General features: G+C 43.9%; 1 protein-coding gene across 3 annotated transcripts in view; it reads left to right on the top strand.

The window, feature by feature from the left end:
* SYN3 (synapsin III) overlaps nucleotides 1–18522 on the top strand; it is a 195992-nt gene that overhangs the window by 143435 nt on the left and 34035 nt on the right. For all 3 annotated transcript variants that reach the window (XM_066633384.1, XM_066633385.1, XM_066633386.1), the window contains one exon: nucleotides 14167–14229. In XM_066633384.1, the coding sequence (XP_066489481.1) occupies nucleotides 14167–14229 (63 nt within the window). The remainder of the gene's footprint in view (nucleotides 1–14166; nucleotides 14230–18522) is intronic.

The raw sequence follows: 18522 nt of genomic DNA, 5'->3' as shown, positions 1-18522 counted from the left end.
TGGCACAGTGCCTCCATTCCTCCAAAATCTGATGTAGCCACTAAAATTTCCAGCCAAAGCAGGACTAAATGCAGCAGTACCTCCTCACACCTATTACCTCTGCAGTCCTGTTGTCTCTTCCCCCCTGCCTTCTCCTGCTGCGGTGTGCCCTGAGGTATGCCACTCCACAGGTAGGGGAGGTAGGCAGATGACAGCACCATGGAGGAAATGAGCAGGAGACACAGCTACATTTTTATTCTGCTTCAGCTGGAGATGGACAGCACAATCCTACCCCCCCCCCCCGCCTGCGCAAGTTCCTTGTGCTGACTCCTGAGTGTCGCAAATGTGCTGTAAAGCACATTTGTGGCTAATCAGGAGCAAGCTAGGCCAGAGCATGGATGTGCACTGGCCTAGCACCACGAGACCTGCACTGGGAGAAGATATGTTTGTGCCAGCCCAGCCAGGCTGGCACAGGGGGCTAGAGCAGGTGGCAGGAAGGCATGTTGGAGGCCGTAGGGGACGTTTTTGCATGGGGGGAAGGTGGCCCAGAGGTGGCTCAGACCGGGGAGGGGGATGGAACTGGCATAATTGGCCTGCCTGTTCTAGCACAAGTAAGGATTGTGCCCTTAAAGGATAATGTCCAGTGTAAAACTCCTTTACAACACAGTGAGAAACTGAGGCAGGGTGAGAGAGAAAACCTCTATCCATACAAATCTGTCATGCAGCAGAAAAGTGAACCTGGGTTATCAGATCCTAAATTAGTGCCCTAACCAATGGGTCCTCCTTCTTGCTTGATGCTGAGATTTTAACCATGTAGGTGGTTAGTGTTATTCTTCCTTATTTAATTGGGCATAACTCTCTTTTCCTGTAGTTGTGTGCATGCATCCACATTCCTTTTTTTTCTGCACAAGAAAAATAAACCAAAGATAAGCATTATCTTCTGTAAAAAGTGAACATTTGAACCACACAATGTTATTGTGACTTTATTTATCGTGTATGTGGAACTTGAGTAACATTAGACACAAAGGAAAGGTGGGATAGAAAGGTAATGAATTCATTTTATTGTGTATAGTTCTGTAATTTCTTTTTTACACACACACACACACACACACACACACAACTTGGGATCAATTCAGAAGTTATGGCAATCACGTGTAGGTGCACCAAAATATCTGTCTGTATGGTGAGCAGCTTATCTCATAGATTCTCCTGATTGTGCAGCATCTCCATGCCAGCACCCCTTGGTAGTTGCAACTGCTGGCATGGAGGCTCTCAAAGCCTTCTGTGTAGTAAACCCACTTTAGAACGTTCGAGTTCCCACCATTCATTTTTGCAGCTTTCACACAGAGAACATAATGTTTTGACAACAATCTCTGTAAAACGGAATGACAATTATTACACAATCAGACGTAGGTGGCATTTACCACAAGAGTTAGAGAAAAATGTACTGGAATCCATTCCATCACTGGAAATAGCAGGGATAGAACACACCCCCTGCTGGTAAACTTGCAAAAAGTGATTACAAAAAAGAAATAATTTTGTTGTTGTTTAAGATTCAAGAAATTTGCTTTTTGTGTGTGTGTGTTTGTCTTACTATGCATGCTTTTAGTTAGGGTACAATGGAAACTCCATGTACAAACACAGTTTGAATGCTAGCTGCCGGGGAATAAAACATCAGGGGAAAGCTATCACTGTCATGCATTGCTTGTGAGCACCTAGAGAACCTTGCTGCATATGGCAGAATACTGAACTAAGGCGTGGGAGTAAGTCACACTGAGCTGAGTAAGACTTACTTTGAGCAAATACTGGGTTTTATAGCATAGGGTTATGCTGTAAATTGATCTAATCAACCAGTCAGTTTCATGTAATGTTTCTGCTTGATTATTTGAAAGGTATTGGAGGAAAATCTGATACGGAACAGATGATAAATTTATTGACTATTGCAAGGATGGAAATAGCAATGAAATGGAAATGTTCAGAACAGCCAAGAATGTATGCTTGGATATTAAGTATTTGGCAGGTAACCAAACGAGTCATAGTGACAAATATAGTACGGGCACTGGAAGGACAAAATCCCTGATATTTTCCCCAAGAAATGTACTACATTGATCCAATTTTGGAATGCTCATTCAGGAAAGCAAATTGGACCATAAATTTTTTATGGTTAATCTTGTAATCCACCTGTATCAGAATAATATTATAAGTTAAAAAAAATTATATGCAATAGTTATATAAGAACTCTAACATGGTTGTGATAACCCAGCTATCGAAGAGGAGACCCATAAGTGATCAGATGGCCTACTGGGAGGTAAATAAAAAATATTTTTACTTACCTCTCATTGGCTGTCTGATCACCTCCCCCACCACCACTATAGCATGCATTGTGTGCCTGTCGGCATGGCTGCATGCTATGGAGTGGGAGGGGATAGGAGTGGGCTGTCAGTCTCTTAGCCAATACACTATACACATTCTCAAAAACATTTACACACAAGGAACCCATTATTCACTGTACAGATATAGAGTCAGTCCTATAAGACAATTCCTGGCAAAATAAAGTTCTTGCATCTCATTCTCTACTCACACCCTTCTGTGACTCATTTTTATCAACATACTTTCAGTCTTCGCATGAAATGACTTCACTATCATACTCAAGTCTGGAATCTCTTTATGCACCCACAGCATCTCCTCTTCCTGAACGGAAGAGTTCTCTTAGCTGCTCCTTTTGAAACAGACGTGCTCCTATTATCATACAATGTTAGAGGTGAAAGGGTTCTTGGAGATAACCTAGTCCAGCAGTTCAGGCTACTACTACAGCATCCCTGTCAGGTGTCTCCCTAGCCTTTCCTTAAACATGTTCAATAAAGCCCACTGCTGTATTAGGCAGACTGTTCCAGCGCTGGAAACCTCTTACACTTAGGAAAAATCTTGCTCATGCCTAGCCTAAATCTACTTCACTATCATTTCAACCCCTGTTCTACTCTTGCCCTTGGGAGCCACAAAGAGTAGTTTGCCCCTTCTTCTCTGTGACAACCAGTTGGCAACCTTCAGTCTCAAAAGACTATGGTATCGCGCTCTGAATGGTGGTACTTAAACAGCATCTAGTGTGGCTGAAAAGGCTGATTCGGGAGTAACAATCCCTTCCACACTGGGAGCAAGTATAGTCTGTCCCTGGTCTGTCTCCCTGGCTATGGGCCTTCCTTCTTTGCCTCTTTGCCTCAGTCTGTTGGCCAAGTGTCTCTTCAAACTGGAAGAGGCCATGCTGTACAACCTGCCTTCAAGCGGGACGCTCAGAGGCCAAGGTTTCCCATCTGTTGAGATCCAATTCTAAGGCCTTCAGATCCCTCTTACAGATATCCTTGTATCGCAGCTGTGGTCTGTCTGTAGGGTGCTTTCCCTGCACGAGTTCTCCATAGAGGAGATCCTTTGGGATCTGACCATCATCCATTCTGACGACATGACCAAGCCAACGCAGGCGTCTCAGTTTCAGCAGTGCATACATGCTAGGGATTCCAGCTTGTTCCAGGACTGTGTTGCTTGGAACTTTGTCCTGCCAGGTGATACTGAGGATGCTTCGGAGGCAGCGCAGGTGGAAAGCATTCAGCTTCAACCAAAGCCCACAAAAAACGACATGCATACTGAAATTATGTAATCTGACACCCATGGAATTACAGGTGGACCATGTTTATCTACAGGTTTTTCATCCATGGGTCTGGCTCAACAAGAGTCCCCCGGACCCACGCTGAGCCAGATTCAGCTCCACCAAGCCCCCTGAAGGTGACCTCAGCTGCACTTCAGTCCCCTCCTGTGGGCTTCAGAATGATTCAGAGAGGCGAAAAAGTCACAGGAAGTTTCCCTCTGATTTTTGCCTGTCTGGGCCATTCTGAAGTGGAAAATTGCATATTTTTCTGAGAATTGATCCCTCACTGATGCTGGGGCCCCACCAGCACACAAAGCAGGGCCCCTCAGTCCATCCCTTGCCAATGGGGAGTACTCATCCATAATATTCTCTGTACAGACATTTTGTCGTGGTCATGTTCCTAGCCCCTTTTCGTTCATCTGTGCATGATCGCCTACTGCTTCTTTGACCGTCCTATTCAAAAAGAAAAAAAGATACATTTCTGACATCTCTTGCAAGCTTCAGCTCATTTTGGGACCTGGTTTTCCTTACTTTTCCTGCAGGTGTGAGGTATGTACTGTTCCTTTGCAATCTGTTCCTTCTTCCACTTGTTATGTAGGCTCATCTGGCTTCTCAACTTTTCAGAAAGTTCTCTGTGCGGCTACACGAGTTTCCTTTGATTTCTCCCAGTTTTCCTTTTCATGGGAACTGATTGTGCCTTCAGTCTGCGGTGCTTTAACTAGACTTACTGCAGCAGACCATAAGACCTGCTGCTGTAGGACCAAGATAGGATTGGGCCATTAATTTTCTTGTGAGCCCATCCAAATCAACTTTCCTGAAATCCAGGGTACAAATCTGACTGCTTAGACTTCCTATTACAAGTAGTATGTCATAACTAGCTATTTCTCTTTATTTAATTTAAAACTGATTTCCAGTATAGAAACATGGCCCAACCTTGGGACCGTTCAGAAAACATGGCACATACAGTACATATTAGCTCCCAGCTTTCTATACATCCAGCAAATTTTGGGTTTTAATGTACGTATTTTGTTTATTCTGGGTGTGATCTGGTATAACAAATACTAGGCTTTATAAAAGTTTCCCTTGTGATTTACTCATAAAGTTAAGTTTGGTCTCTGTGTGTGCGTGTCAGAACCAAGGCAAAGTTAACATTGGAAACAATTCTTAAATCCCTTTCCCATTTCCCCTGAGAGTAAGAGATCTTGTCTTTTCTCTGGAAAAGCTAAGCAGCAACATGAAGGGGGAAACAGATGTTTTGCTGTCTTGTATGTAGAGTGACATATTCACATTTGTCTCATTTAGCCTCGTGAAGTGAAGTATTGCCTCAGAGATGAAATCAGCTCTGACCCCCGCCTCCTTTTCCAGTAAGCAGAGGGGTATTTTTCCCCCCTCTCATAGACAGGAATGACTGATTGAGTGGACTTAAACAGACCACAGCCTCAGTGCAGCCTCAGACATGCCAAAGGAAAGAAGGAGACCTGTGTGCTATTCCCAAAAGAATTTCTCTACTTCCTGCTTGCTGCTCACAATTCCTAGCCCTTGTCTTCTTCAGATGAAAACATATTTATTTAAGAAGGAAAATAATGACTCTGACTAAAGAGGCAGTGGTTGCACCAGGGCGTGTGTGAGGAGGGAGACGGCACACAAGGCTTTCTCTGGTTTGGTGAGTCCCTGGACAAGCCCTTTTTTGCTAAGAACGGAAGAAGTTTGTGGGGCTTCCAGGTGTCCCATATCCCCAGTCTCACGCATTTAATAGGTGCAACAGCTATTATCTTTGCTTACAGCTGGATGGTATTGAGGCTGTCAGGCACGCTGGACAGCACGCCTGACTCCTACAAGTCGGCCCACATGCAGGTGGCCACTACTAGTCCACATTATCATCACTGCTAGTCCAAATCAACTCTCCCAGCAGTGACCCACCAGTGGGTCATGACCCAGTTTATGGTGGTTCGCAAAACTGACAGGGTAGATTAGGCTATGTGCATCAAGGGTTAAACAAGCTGCTACTTGGGGAGAGCACTGCTGCCTAATCACCATTCTAGCCACAGAGGCTTGAGTGGCTGGTAATCTTTTTTGGGGATTGGTCACAATGATAAAATGTTTGGGAACTACTGAACCACTGAACTTGGGCAGGAGGTCTGGTCTAGAGGGTAGAGCCTCCGTTTGCCTGAAGATAACATCTGCAGGTCGCCAGTTCGAGGCCACCGGCACCATGAATGGCGAGACCTTGAAGCAGCTGACAAGCCTAGCTGAGTTATTCCACCTGCTCGTTGGCCGCCCTCAAGTGAGATATGAAGGAGCTGCTTGTCAGCTTGCGTGGGAGGAAACTGGAGGCCAGAATGTGATACCAGATCATAAAAGATCCATCTGAAATGTTGTGATTCTTGAAAGACACAACCTTCTTCAATTGTAAAAATCCCTACAGGGATTTAGTACAGCCTGCCTATGTAAACCACCTTGAATTAAAGTCTGAGGAGAAATCTGACGACCAAGAAAGGCGGTATATAAATACCTATATTATTATTATTATTATGAACTAGCATGTATGATAAATACCAAGTCTCTTAATGTAATCTGGGGTATTCCCACATGTGTGAGATTTTGGACACCTTCATCTTAAAAGGAGGTGGAGAACCTGCAGAAAAGTGTGATGGGATTGAACCTACATGACCAACGGTATTCACAGTTCCTAGTGTGATTTAGAATCCCCTCTCCATGGCAAACATGTGGGGAAAGAAGTGAGCAGGGGAGATAAATCCCTCACCAATGCTTGTAAGCCTGATTGTGAAGAAAACTGGAACGGTTCAAGGTTGCAAAATGGTAACTGCTAATCCAAATTAAACCATTGTATTTCAGAAGTCGGAGCTGCTGCATTAAGATTCTGGAATCCCCAGATGATAATCTAGCAGTCATGTCTAGTCAGAAGCAAATTCCAGTTCATTCAATGGAATTTACTCCCATGTAAGTGTGTTTAGGATTGCAACCTAAATCATGGTGGTATGCAGTTAGTGTAATCCATTGTGATCACAATTGGCATCAATGGTTGGCCAGGTTGGGCTTTGGTCAAGGGCCCACACACATCTAAGGGTCTGTCAGGCTGGGCCAACCCTCAATAAGTATGACAGTCATAGTACCCAGTGGACCATTGGGGTGGGAGGCCATGAGGGGGTCCAGAACAGGGACTTGTCTCAGGGTCCCCAGCAGTCTGGCCCTGGTGTGTTGAAACTTGATCAGCCCGTTTGACAGGTCTTGGCGGCTTTGAACCCCATTTTGCATTTTCACTCCACTAAGTTGTTGGCAATGGAATCTCAGCTCTGAACCACAGTGAGTTCTAAGCTAGCTCCCACAAAAGAAAATAGGTAAAATGTAGAAATGCACATCAAATATAAACATTTGATGTCAGAAGGGTTTTGTTGAGTTCAAACAAGTTTGAAAACTTGTGGGGCAAAAGTAATGAGTCTACATACTACGTCACAAAGCCTTTGTTGTACACTTTTGCACTTAAAAACTGTTGACCTCAAGCCAAGCAGGGTGCATCCCTTCCTTCCACACCTCTCATGTTCCCTGACAGTAAAGTGATGAGGAAAATCCTCAACCTTAGCATGGCTGTCCTCCTCTTCTCCATCCTTTTAAATACACTCCTTCTAGAAGGCAAAACTCTAACTGAAAACCAGACACAATAGCTGGAGTGGTAGGGCACAAAACATGAGATGGGAGAGTCAACTCCTATTTTCTCACTATGGTGCCCACTTAAATTTAGGAGTGTTCTGGGTGTGTTTTCCAGGAGACAAGTTTCCATCATGTTCCACTATGAATTCTACGCATGAAGAAATGATACATTTCCTTGCACTCAATAGAGCTTTTGAGCAAGATTTCTGTATTTAGACAGGTGGCAGCTGGAGATTTATTGGCTCAAACTTGCCATCGCATGGGCAGCTCTTTGAATCTATGATTTCTTTGCCACTCCTTTGCTCGTCTGGATTTGTTTTTACAATTCTCACGGCTGTAACTCCAACAAACTGAAGAGAAAAAAAAACACCCCTTTTCTAAAAAAAACTGTTTTATAGTGAAGCTGAACTGCGTCTCATTTGACCATTGGGAAAAGATGCTTGACTCATATAAAAGTAGGTTTAAATGACAAAAACATGGAAAGTCAAAGGGAAATGTTTAAAAGCTCTGTGTCTAGCTTGGACCCCACCAGTCACTACAATAGCATGCTCTAACCACAACAAGTGTTATGAATAGAGGCTTGTGGTCTGTGGTTTGCTTACTTCCAGAATGCAAGGGAAAGCACATGTTACAGTAACTCTAGTATTTCATGGGAACAATAGTCTAAATACTGGGTGTTTAAGGGCTTGTTCACACTTGTAGTTTACTGTGGTGAAAGTATTCATACCTAGCAAGAACATTAGCAATGTAGCAATGTGGAAACCAGTTATCTAAGTAAAAAAAGCCATATCAACCTTTCCTTTCAGTGGTTGATTCTTTGAAAGAGACGTACCAGAGTCCAGGTCTCTGTTAGCCACGCTGGCTGCCCTTGAGGAAGCCATGACCTGTAATCCCATATGGCTCTGAAACTGGCTGATACTGAAGAGTGTTTGTGAAATGTGCTCTGCTGTTATTTTTTATTGTATTAATGATGGGTTTGTGGGTCTTAATTGTTGTGCTTTTGACTGGGTTGGTTGTGAACTGCTTTGGGTATAGACTCAAAGTGGTGTAAACATATAATAATAATTAAAAGAAAATCTGTAGGGGTAGGCATGGCTTACTGAGTTAAGTATCAGTAGACCCAAGAATTGCACTCTAGGATGTCCCTGCATTATTTCAGACCGCTGCTCCATCTAGGTCAGCATTGTTTAGACCAGGGGTGCCCAAACCTCAGCCCGGGGGCCACTTGCGGCCCTCAGGGACTCCCAATCTGTCCCAGGGAGAGCCCCAAGTTTCCAATGAGCCTCTGGCCCTTCAGAAATTTGCTGGAGTCTGTGCTGGCCCGATGCAACTGCTCTCAGTGTGAGCAACCTCTCTGTTCAACCTCTCGCGTGGACTGTGTGATGAGGGCTCCTTCCACTGCTTGCTATTTCATGTTTGTGATACAGCAGCGGCAGTGACAGAAAGGCTGGCCTTGTTTTATGGAAGGCCTTTTATAGGCCTTGAACTATTGCAAGACCTTCCTTTATTCATATAAGTTCCATCTCTAATATATTCATGTAAATTTATTCAAATCTGAAATGTAAATTAATTTTTTTTTCCCAGCCCCCAACACAGTGTCATAAAGATGACGTGGCCCTCCTGCCAAAAAGTTTGGACACCCCTGGTCTAGACCAGTGGTTCCCAATCTTTAGGAGCCCATGGACCACTGAGGCAAAAATTTGAATTGTCATAGACCACATGTGGCTGTGGGTGGTCTGGCCTCTGCCCTCTCTGGTGGTCTGTCTTCCAAGCACTCCCCTATAGATTATCAGAGAGAAGAGCGAATGGACCACTCACAGCCACAGCTGACACTTAAGCGTTTGTGGCTATAGGCAGTCTCCACCCTCTTTGGTGGCCCATAACAAATGGTTTGTTTGGCAAGACACTGGAAGTGGTCAAAGATGATTTTATTTTCCTGAGACCTTGCAGACCACTTCTCAGGGTCACCTGAATCACCTGTGGTTCACAGACCACAAGTTGGGAACCAGTGGTCCAGATTCATTGGCATTGGCTCTCCAAGATTTCAGACAAGGATCCTTCCCTGCCCTACTTGGATTAAACCTCAGACCATCTGCCAGCAAAACAGGTGCCCTACCATTGAGTGACAATCCTTCCCCTTCCTTAGTCTGAGCATTTGGTTCAGTTTCTTCTGGTATTCCACAAGGGGGTTAAGGGTCAATCTATACATGCATACAAATGCGTGCTTCCAACCACAAAGGCTTCTTCTTCCAAAACAGCTGTGGAGGAGAGTTGATCCTCCTTGGGGCTGTGACACATGGGGAGGGAACTCTCTCCTCTTGTGCCATTTTCCCATTGCAAATCACCCCTCTGAAGTGGCCCTCTGCGGGAAATAGCAGCAAAGGGAGGCAAAGAATTGCTCCAAGGAAAATTTTCGGCACAAAAAAGGGCAGAATGAGAGGGTTTATTTCTCCTTTCCCCCATACCATGATTTTGCTCAGGATTGGGGCCCTGTGGCTGTTTTGAGTGAAAAGAGAGGCACTTGCATAGGAAATGATTCTCCTAAGCTGCCTTTTGTAAGCACGCCTAGTTTGACCCAAAGACACTTTGGTGCTGATGTACATTTGGGGTTTCTGGCTTGGGTTGATGTGTTGCTGCTGCTGCAGCTGTTTTCTGGTGGTGATGGTTGCCTTTGGCTTTTTTTCTGGTTTCCTTGCTTTAGTGTTGTTTGCTTTAATCTCACTGTAATTGCTTTGCAACCCTCCCTTGGATGAAAAGCAGGATACAAATTTAGATAACAACAACAATAGCAACTGAGATTGCAAAAGAAACAGTTTGTATGGTGGGAAAACACATTATCCCAATAGCAGAAGTGCTACCCAGAGGAAAATCTTTCAGGGCCTCTGTAACACAATGAGTAACTGCCCATTTATTGCCCTGTATGCCAATCACCTGAAAAGTCCCAAGGACCACAGTGCATCCAAACAGCAAGCAGTTTTGTAGAACTGAGGTTTAGATCATTGGGATGCAGCCACCTTGTTTGTGTTGTACAGGGAGCAGCTCAGCCATCTCTGACGTGACCGTCTCAGTTCTTAGTCCACAACCGCACCGCCCTGTGCCTTCGTGATCAAGGCAAGCAATTCAGAAAATTCAAATGAATCCATCCTGTTTGTTTTCCTGTTCCTTTAAGAAAGCAAACCTTAACAAAACAAATATTCTGAAGTTCACTGGCTTATTTTGTCCGTGATTTCAGTACAAACACGTTTGTTCCGGTCAAACCCTTTGCAGTGCTCTCTCTTAATTATCATTCAGCGCCGTCCCAGGGGAATTGTGACTGAGGTTATATAAATACCTAGCTCCTTCGTTCTGGCAGTTCCAGCCTCGCTCTTGCGGTTGTCATACCCCCATGCTGTACGCATACAGCCAAGCAACCACTGTGGCTACAGCAACATGAAATCTGAGACAAGGCCTGGGTCAGAGATGGACATCTGCAGACAGCTGCTCAGGGCCCCAGGCCCTCAGGAGGACCCATTACCAACCCCTGACTCCTCATGCTCCTTGCTTGCTCAGGAATGGAAAGACTCAGCCAGAGAGAGACCTTCCACAGTTGTATCCACATTCCACTCCCATCTGCAAATGGGAGCTTTTTGCCCTCACAGGGGCCTTTGGGAAAGCTCTCATTTTGTGGGTGGTGGGGGTCTGCCTAGAGGTAACAGTGTTGTTGCTGTCATTGCCTCCTCAAAGCACACAACTAAACCAACAACACAAAAGTAAGCCCCCCCCCCCGCAAGTATCGAGAAGCCACCCAGGTAGGGTGGACCCACAGAGTGCACTTTGCCAAGGGGCTCGCAAATCCAGAGCTGACCCTGATGTAAAAGGAACCTTCATATAACACATTTGGACTTACTTCCAAGTAAGCATGCCTAAAATCAGGCTGCTGTTCATGCTTTCCATCCATTTTTCACACCTGCCACTCTGTTATATCCATCTACGGCAGGGGAAGCACGAACCAGAATGCTACCCGATGCTGCCTCAGGTCCACCACCTCTGCACACACATACAAAACTGGCTGCTTACTGCGCTCCTTGCACGGTTTGTTCAGTTGTGAAAGTGCAAATGAAGGAACTCCTTCATTCACACAGTAAGTCAAACCTCAAGTCTCAGATTTCTGTATTTGAAGAAACTGCACCAAAAAGCAAGATAAGGAGGCAATGATCCACTTTCTACTCACACTTAGCAGGCAGAAAGTGGATCAGTGTGGATCACATCTGCGGACTGGAGAAGAGGTGGTGGAGGCAGTAGACTTGAACTAAAGGGCATCAGCCTGTTTGTACTTTTTTCTAATCCCCCCCGTCCATCTTTTCCCTTTGGTTAATTCCTTTTCTTTTTGGATTTTTAATAAACCAGTTATTTTTATTACTTGCTTCCTAGTCCATGTTCTCAGCTAATTCATTGGGTTGTTCATGAAGCTTCCTGGGTGACCTTGGGCCACTCGCTATCTCTCAGCCTCACCTACCCCGCAGGATTCTTGTGAGGACAAAAGGAGGGGAAGAACTAAGTACACCATTCCAAGCTCCTTGGAGGAAGGGTGATATAACATGTAAAGAATGAATGTCTGGTTGCTTGTGGGTGATACTATAGTTTGGATTTTAATAAGAACCATGGAGTTCTGTGCAGTTCTGGTGGGGGAATTTCTCAGCTTGCCCCCCCCCCCCAGCCTGGTCTCTAGCCTGCAATGATGGCAGTGGATTCAACTACCAGTTTTATCCCCAGTGAGCAGCTGACCCAGTTAAAAGGGGAAGGGAGAGCAGAAAGAGGTTATAAGCGCTAATCCCTAGGCTCTACTCCACTCCCCTATGTCAGCCTGCTTTCTCTGGTTATCTTCCCTGACACCCTCCACCAACTCTAGAGCAGTCAGATCCCTCCCATCGCAGAAGACCTGGGAATGTGAGCATCCATTCTAACAAAATGAACATGCTTAACTCATGAAGGCTACTGTCCTTGGCAACCACTTTCCTTTGTGGTGGAATTCAAAGCAGTGGCTTGCCTAAGGCTACCTTCATGGCAAAGGCAAGATTCAAGCTGGGGACTTCTTGATTCTTCCTGTGTTTTTGTTAGTTTTGTCCAGTTATTCCAAGTTTCAAAAGTGATATGAGATATTGCAAATATATCCATCTTCCCAACCTTTTCTTAATGTCAACAAGTGTGTAACAAAGAGCTTCACTGACGATGTACTAACATTTTGTTATATATAGTACCACAGATGGAGATAGCAGCCCTTATCTATATTTAGGTCATACCAGGTTCTTCTCCTTGTGGGTAACTGATAATTGGAACAAGAACAGTTTCTTTAATTAAGTGTAATGAATAAAAGTTCTGGTTTATTTGCTAAAAATGGTGATTATCATTGCAAGTTAACTGTATCATGAATTTAATGCTCTGGGCTCCAGTGGATATTATACTCTTTGCCTACCCAGCTCCAGTAGGGTGACTATCTCCAATGGAAGCCCCTCTTTTGCACACCTATATTCAGTAAACAACTACAACTTCTCACAGACCTGATTGACAAATTGCAGCTCCTTGGGGCTTGTAAAAAAATAAAGTGCCTTCATGATCCAATCTCATGTTGCCTCTTGAGATTTTAATTTTTATTGTATTCATTTTTTTAAAATATATCTTTTTTTGAAAGTGTCGACCCAATGTGCGGCAGCAGTGAAGAAGGCCAATTCTATGCTTGGGATCATTAGGAAGGGTATTGAGAACAAAACGGCTAATATTATAATGCCGTTGTACAAATCGATGGTAAGGCCACACCTGGAGTATTGTGTCCAGTTCTGGTCACCGCATCTCAAAAAAGACATAGTAGAAATGGAAAAGGTGCAAAAGAGAGCTACTAAGATGATTACGGAGCTGGGACACTTTCCTTATGAGGAAAGGCTACGGCGTTTGGGCCTCTTCAGCCTAGAAAAGAGACCCCTGAGGGGGGACATGATTGAGACATACAAAATTATGCAGGGGATGGACAGAGTGGATAGGGCGATGCTCTTTACACTCTCACATAATACCAGAACCAGGGGACATCCACTAAAATTGAGTGTTGGGCAGGTTAGGACAGACAAAAGAAAATATTTCTTTACTCAGCGTCTGTGGAACTCCTTGCCTCAGGATGTGGTGCTGGCGTCTAGCCTAGACACCTTTAAAAGGGGATTGGACAAGTTTCTGGAGGAAAAATCCATTACGGGGTACAAGCCATGATGTGTATGTGCCACCTCCTGATTTTAGAAATGGGTTATGTCAGAATGCCAGATGCAAGGGAGGGCACCAGGATGAGGTCTCTTGTTATCTGGTGTGCTCCCTGGGGCATTTGGTGGGCCGCTGTGAGATACAGGAAGCTGGACTAGATGGGCCTATGGCCTGATCCAGTAGGGCTGTTCTTATGTTCTTATGTTTTCTCATACGATGGTTTGAATCACAGCAGTTCATACTGAAAATCCCGTTATTTTCATTGGTGGCATGAGCTGCCAGTTGTGGTGGGGAACAATGTTGACATTACAACTATCCAACAAGATGCTTTTGGATATAAATATTTTGGAACGTTTCTAGAAGAAAAATGGCCCTCAGGCTACAAACACATGTTGATTGGGGCTGGTAGCCACGCCATCCCTCCTCCTTCCCACCCAACACTGGTTTTGCATTTCAGCCCATATTGGAAAATATCATTGAAAATGCATGCCAAATGCCAATTTTGATCACATTACCTTCTTGACATATTGAAGGGAGGCAACATGTTCAGCATTTCCTAGTGGCCACCATATATCCTGTGCACACAAAGAAACCAGCAACTAGGTTGATCGTGGCTACTCTATAGCAGTTCCCTAATCAATCCTTCTTCTGTTTTTCAGCTTACAACTCCAAATTTACCTGTTGTCATCAAGCTGGGACATGCTCATGCTGGAATGGGAAAGGTAAGAAAGAGACAATATTGACAGAACCTGTGTATGCATACACACATCTCCACCTTGACAAAGATTTTTTAAAATACGTCCTGTACCCTTTGTTGGGCAGTAACAATGTAAAATTCCTTATATACCTTTCAATTTATGCAGATTAATCCTGAAAAAATGAGGAATATGTTCTAAAAATGAAATAGTTGATTTTTGTTGTTTATTTGAAAGCAGAGAAAAACCAAGACCTGGGCACATAGTAAAATCAACATTTAAAGAACAAAACTCACATTATCACAGGTCTTAATCTGGGCCACATCTCCATCTCCTCTAAGCCAATATGCATTTGTTTTCAGCCTGAAGCAACTCTCAGTCACACGCTTTTTAAAAGTAACTTTAATAGAAGAACAAACAAGATATGTACATAATCTTACATACATACATACGGGCATTGGGGAAATGCATATTCAAAAATCTAAAATTGTAAATAGTGTTTATGAAGAAAATTCTGATTACCGCAGAGAGGAAAAAAATCAGTTTTGTATCTCAAGGAGCTCACAGCCCCTTGCAACACCCTTGCCACACATCCCTCCTCAACACACACATACAAACACTGTCAAAAGGTGGCAATCAGCATTAGTTGACACCACACACCCACCACACACCCACCACACAACCACTTACTGAATGGAACCCTCATTTCCTCTTTTTTTCTCAAAGGAAATATAGCCATTCGTTTACTAAGATTTCTGAGAGAAGCAAAGAAGTAAACCGTCTCTCTGCCTGGTAGGCTGCCAGGAAAAGAATCCTAAAAACGCTATTTTCTTCCCAAAGAAACCTGTTTGTTTTTCCCAGACTCTTTGGGATCCTTCTGTAGTCAATGGATTAGCAACTTCTATTGCTTTGGGAACAGCCATTTTTTCCTCAATAGGACGCCTTCTGCATTTTGAGTGCATGTCATATGATACGAACACCTTGTCTCCTGGTCACATACAGTATTGTCCTCAACATCAGAGCTATCAAGGTTTGCCTCTGTAAACCGCTTTGTGAACTTTTTGCTGAAAAGCGGTATATAAATACTGTTGTTGTTGTTGTTGTTGCCTAGAATATCATCTATATTTTGAATATTGTCATTTGGGCCCATTTTTTTCCTTACACTTCTCTTCACAGCAATTATATTCAATAGAATTTATGCCTACCCCAACTCCCACCTCCTTATTCGACCCATCCACCAAATACCACAGTGGAATAAAATAAACCAAGCCTTTCTTCGTACGCAAAACTATGCAAAATTCAGGATTACTGGAGACCTGGAAACAGGGCCCTAACAATGGCCTGTTCCCACCATTCATTTTTGGGTCCCTGCCTTGCATACAGAAGCTTCTTGTTGCTTTCATGGAGGAAGCCAAGGCCATGCCCCAGACAGCAAAGACTGAGCCAGCATTAAGGAGCAAGTAGTGATGGTGTAATGAAATAAATACAAATTTTAACCAAAATGAATTCAGGAAGCAGAGAGAAGAATTTTCAATCACGTTTTCCTAGTTCAAACATTTTTGCAGAAGTTCAAATTTATAATCATTTATTTTTAAAAATTCTACCCCATGCTTCCCCTCCTGCCAGGGAAGCTAACATAATTTAAGAAGAAAGACTGAAAACGAAATGGGTTAATACTCAGAACATTATGGTTTCAAGGAGGACACGGGAGATATAAGATAAGTTGTTTTAATGTGTTTTATGACTTTTAAAAGTTGTTAGCCGCCTTGGGTGCCCTCCGGGCAGAAAGGCGGATTACAAATCAAATAAATAATCATGTATTTGACAAGTTGTTACCCAACATTCTTTTAAAACTCATACTCAAAACTTTTTTTTAAAATAGCCCTCAAAAACACATTTTTAAGTTTTTTAAAAGAGTTAAATTCTAAAAATCTGAATGATTATTTTTAGGCTTAGAAAAAGATCCAGCTGTTAATGCATTTCAGTGTAGTACAGACTCATTTATCTAATGCCAGCTATGTTTAAAGCCAGCAAACTTGAATTTGAGATCTGTTTGACCAGTACACCCACATCACAGTAAAGCAGAAACCAGGGGTGTGTGTGTTCATTCTGCTATACTCTTAAAACCAAGGTTTCTGGCTGGAATAACCTTTGGGTAGAGTGGAAATTTGAGACTAATCATATCCTAGATTTCCTTTATGGCTGTTCTGTTGCTTTCTGTGATGTGAACCTTAACTGTGTCCTGTTTATGCTAAAATTCACTTTGCAATTGAAATGAAAAAGTCATTTGCAGGTGTAACCTCATTTGCTCAGCCCCTGGCTGTCAACAATTCGAAATATAGTGACAGGAAGTTTAGCAATTGTGTGTTACTTGGATCGTTGGTCTGGGCAGGGAAAAGAGGTCTGTGCAAAGAGGGCTAGTTCAGACTATATGCCTCCCCCTCAAGCTGGCCCCAGGCAATAACAGGCACATGTCCACGGGCCGGGTCTGGTATCCTTCCTAATCCCTCCCCTGCGTGAATGTCACTTACCATTCAGCTGGGGAGCTTCCTGTTCATGGCATCAATCTCCCCCAAACTGTGCTCGGGCCATCCTGTTACGGGTTCTGTCCCCAGAGGCCTTTGTGCCTGGATTTCTTGGCAGATGTGGCAAGCCAGGGTGCAGTTTTGGGGAGATCGGCGCCATGATTGGGAGGCTCACCAGCAAAATGATAAGTGCCATTTTTACCAGGAAAGCCTTTCCAGTTTGGAGACCGCTGTTGTAGAGGAATTAACAATTAAGGAAACTCGTCCCAGTTCATCCAGAAAAGAGGGGAGGGACCAGGACATGTGTGCAATGTGAGTGTGTGCGTCTGTTATCACATGGGGCTCATTGAGTGGGGCAGGAAATACTGTCAGAGCTATTCCAGAGATATGCACTTTTCCAAAGAGAAGAGGTTTTATTTCTAAAAAGAGTACATAGGCCCCAAGTGGGCAGCTTATAGGTGTACTAGACTAGAAGTCACTTAGTCCTAGAAAGAGAAAAAGGAAGAGAGAAACAGAAAGTAAAAAGAGTGGATAGGGAAAACAACCATCTTATAACTTCCTGTTCTTGACATGGACTGATGTCAAGATCACAAGGAAAGTGATCACAAGCATCACAAGACCACAAGGAAAGTGGGAGTGATCACCAGGAAAAATCTTTGCAATCCAAACTTAATCCTTTATAGCAGGGGTGTCCAAAGTTTTTGGTAGGAGGGCCACATCATCTCCCTGATGCTGTCGGGGGCCAGGGAAAAAAAGAATTAATTTACATTTAAAATTTGAATAAATTTACATACGTTTACATAAATGAATATATTAAAGATGAACATATGAATGAATGAAGGTCTTGCAATAGCTCAAGGTCTATAAAAGGCCTTGCACAAAGCAAAGCTGGCCTTTCCTTTGCTGCCGCTGCTGCATCACAGATGAGAAACAGCAAGCAGTGGAGGGAGCCCTCATCCCACAGCTCACACAAGAGGTCAAACAGTCGCCCTCATGCTGAGAGCAGTTGCGTCGGGCCAGTGCGGGCCCCAACAAATCTCCGGAGGGCCAGAGGCTCATTGGAGACTGGGGGCTCCCTGATGGCCTCATTGGGAGGCCTTGAGGGCCGCAAGTGGCCCCAGGGCCAGGGTTTGGGCACCCCTGCTTTATAGCTAGGCAGGGGAGATGCTGATTGAGACTGGCATATGTCCATGGCACTAGTAGCAGGATAGGGAGAGAAGTGTCCAAAACGTGGCCACAGTGGCTCAGCAAGAAAAAGGGTGATCTTAGGAAGAGATCTAGTGACTTTACTTTGTGATTTCAGCTGAAAAAATGCAATGATTTAAGCTCCGAGTTCCAGAGTTTTCAGCTCTGGAATTCAATGATTTCCAGTTCTGAGGCAGCTTGGAATGATTCAGCTTGGGGCTGGAGTGCATTAAAATTGCACAAGTGCATGGCAGGGTACAACAGGATCCAGGAAAGAACGAAAAGTTCAGCTCAGGGCACCATAAGATTCAGGAAAGATCAACAATTTGGGTCTGAAAGCCAGCAATTTTTATAGAATTTTGGAAGATTGAAAAGGGGACATTCTGAAAGATCTGGGCACAGGAAAAGATTCAAGGGCAAAGTGGGAGGAGTTTTAGGTGAAATCACCCTGGCCACCCACAGTGGATATATGAGAGGAGTATTTTTCTGCAAACAAAAGAGCATTCAAATTAGATAATTCAAAGAAGACATTTGCCTAGAAAACAGAAATACTGACCTAGGGCAGGGGTGTCAAACATAAGGCCATGGGCCAGATGTTGTCCCCAGAAGT

This window comes from Tiliqua scincoides, chromosome 7, assembly GCF_035046505.1.
Source record: "Tiliqua scincoides isolate rTilSci1 chromosome 7, rTilSci1.hap2, whole genome shotgun sequence".
NCBI classification, from domain to species: Eukaryota; Metazoa; Chordata; class Lepidosauria; order Squamata; family Scincidae; genus Tiliqua; species Tiliqua scincoides.
This window is presented reverse-complemented; position numbering and strand designations above follow the sequence as displayed.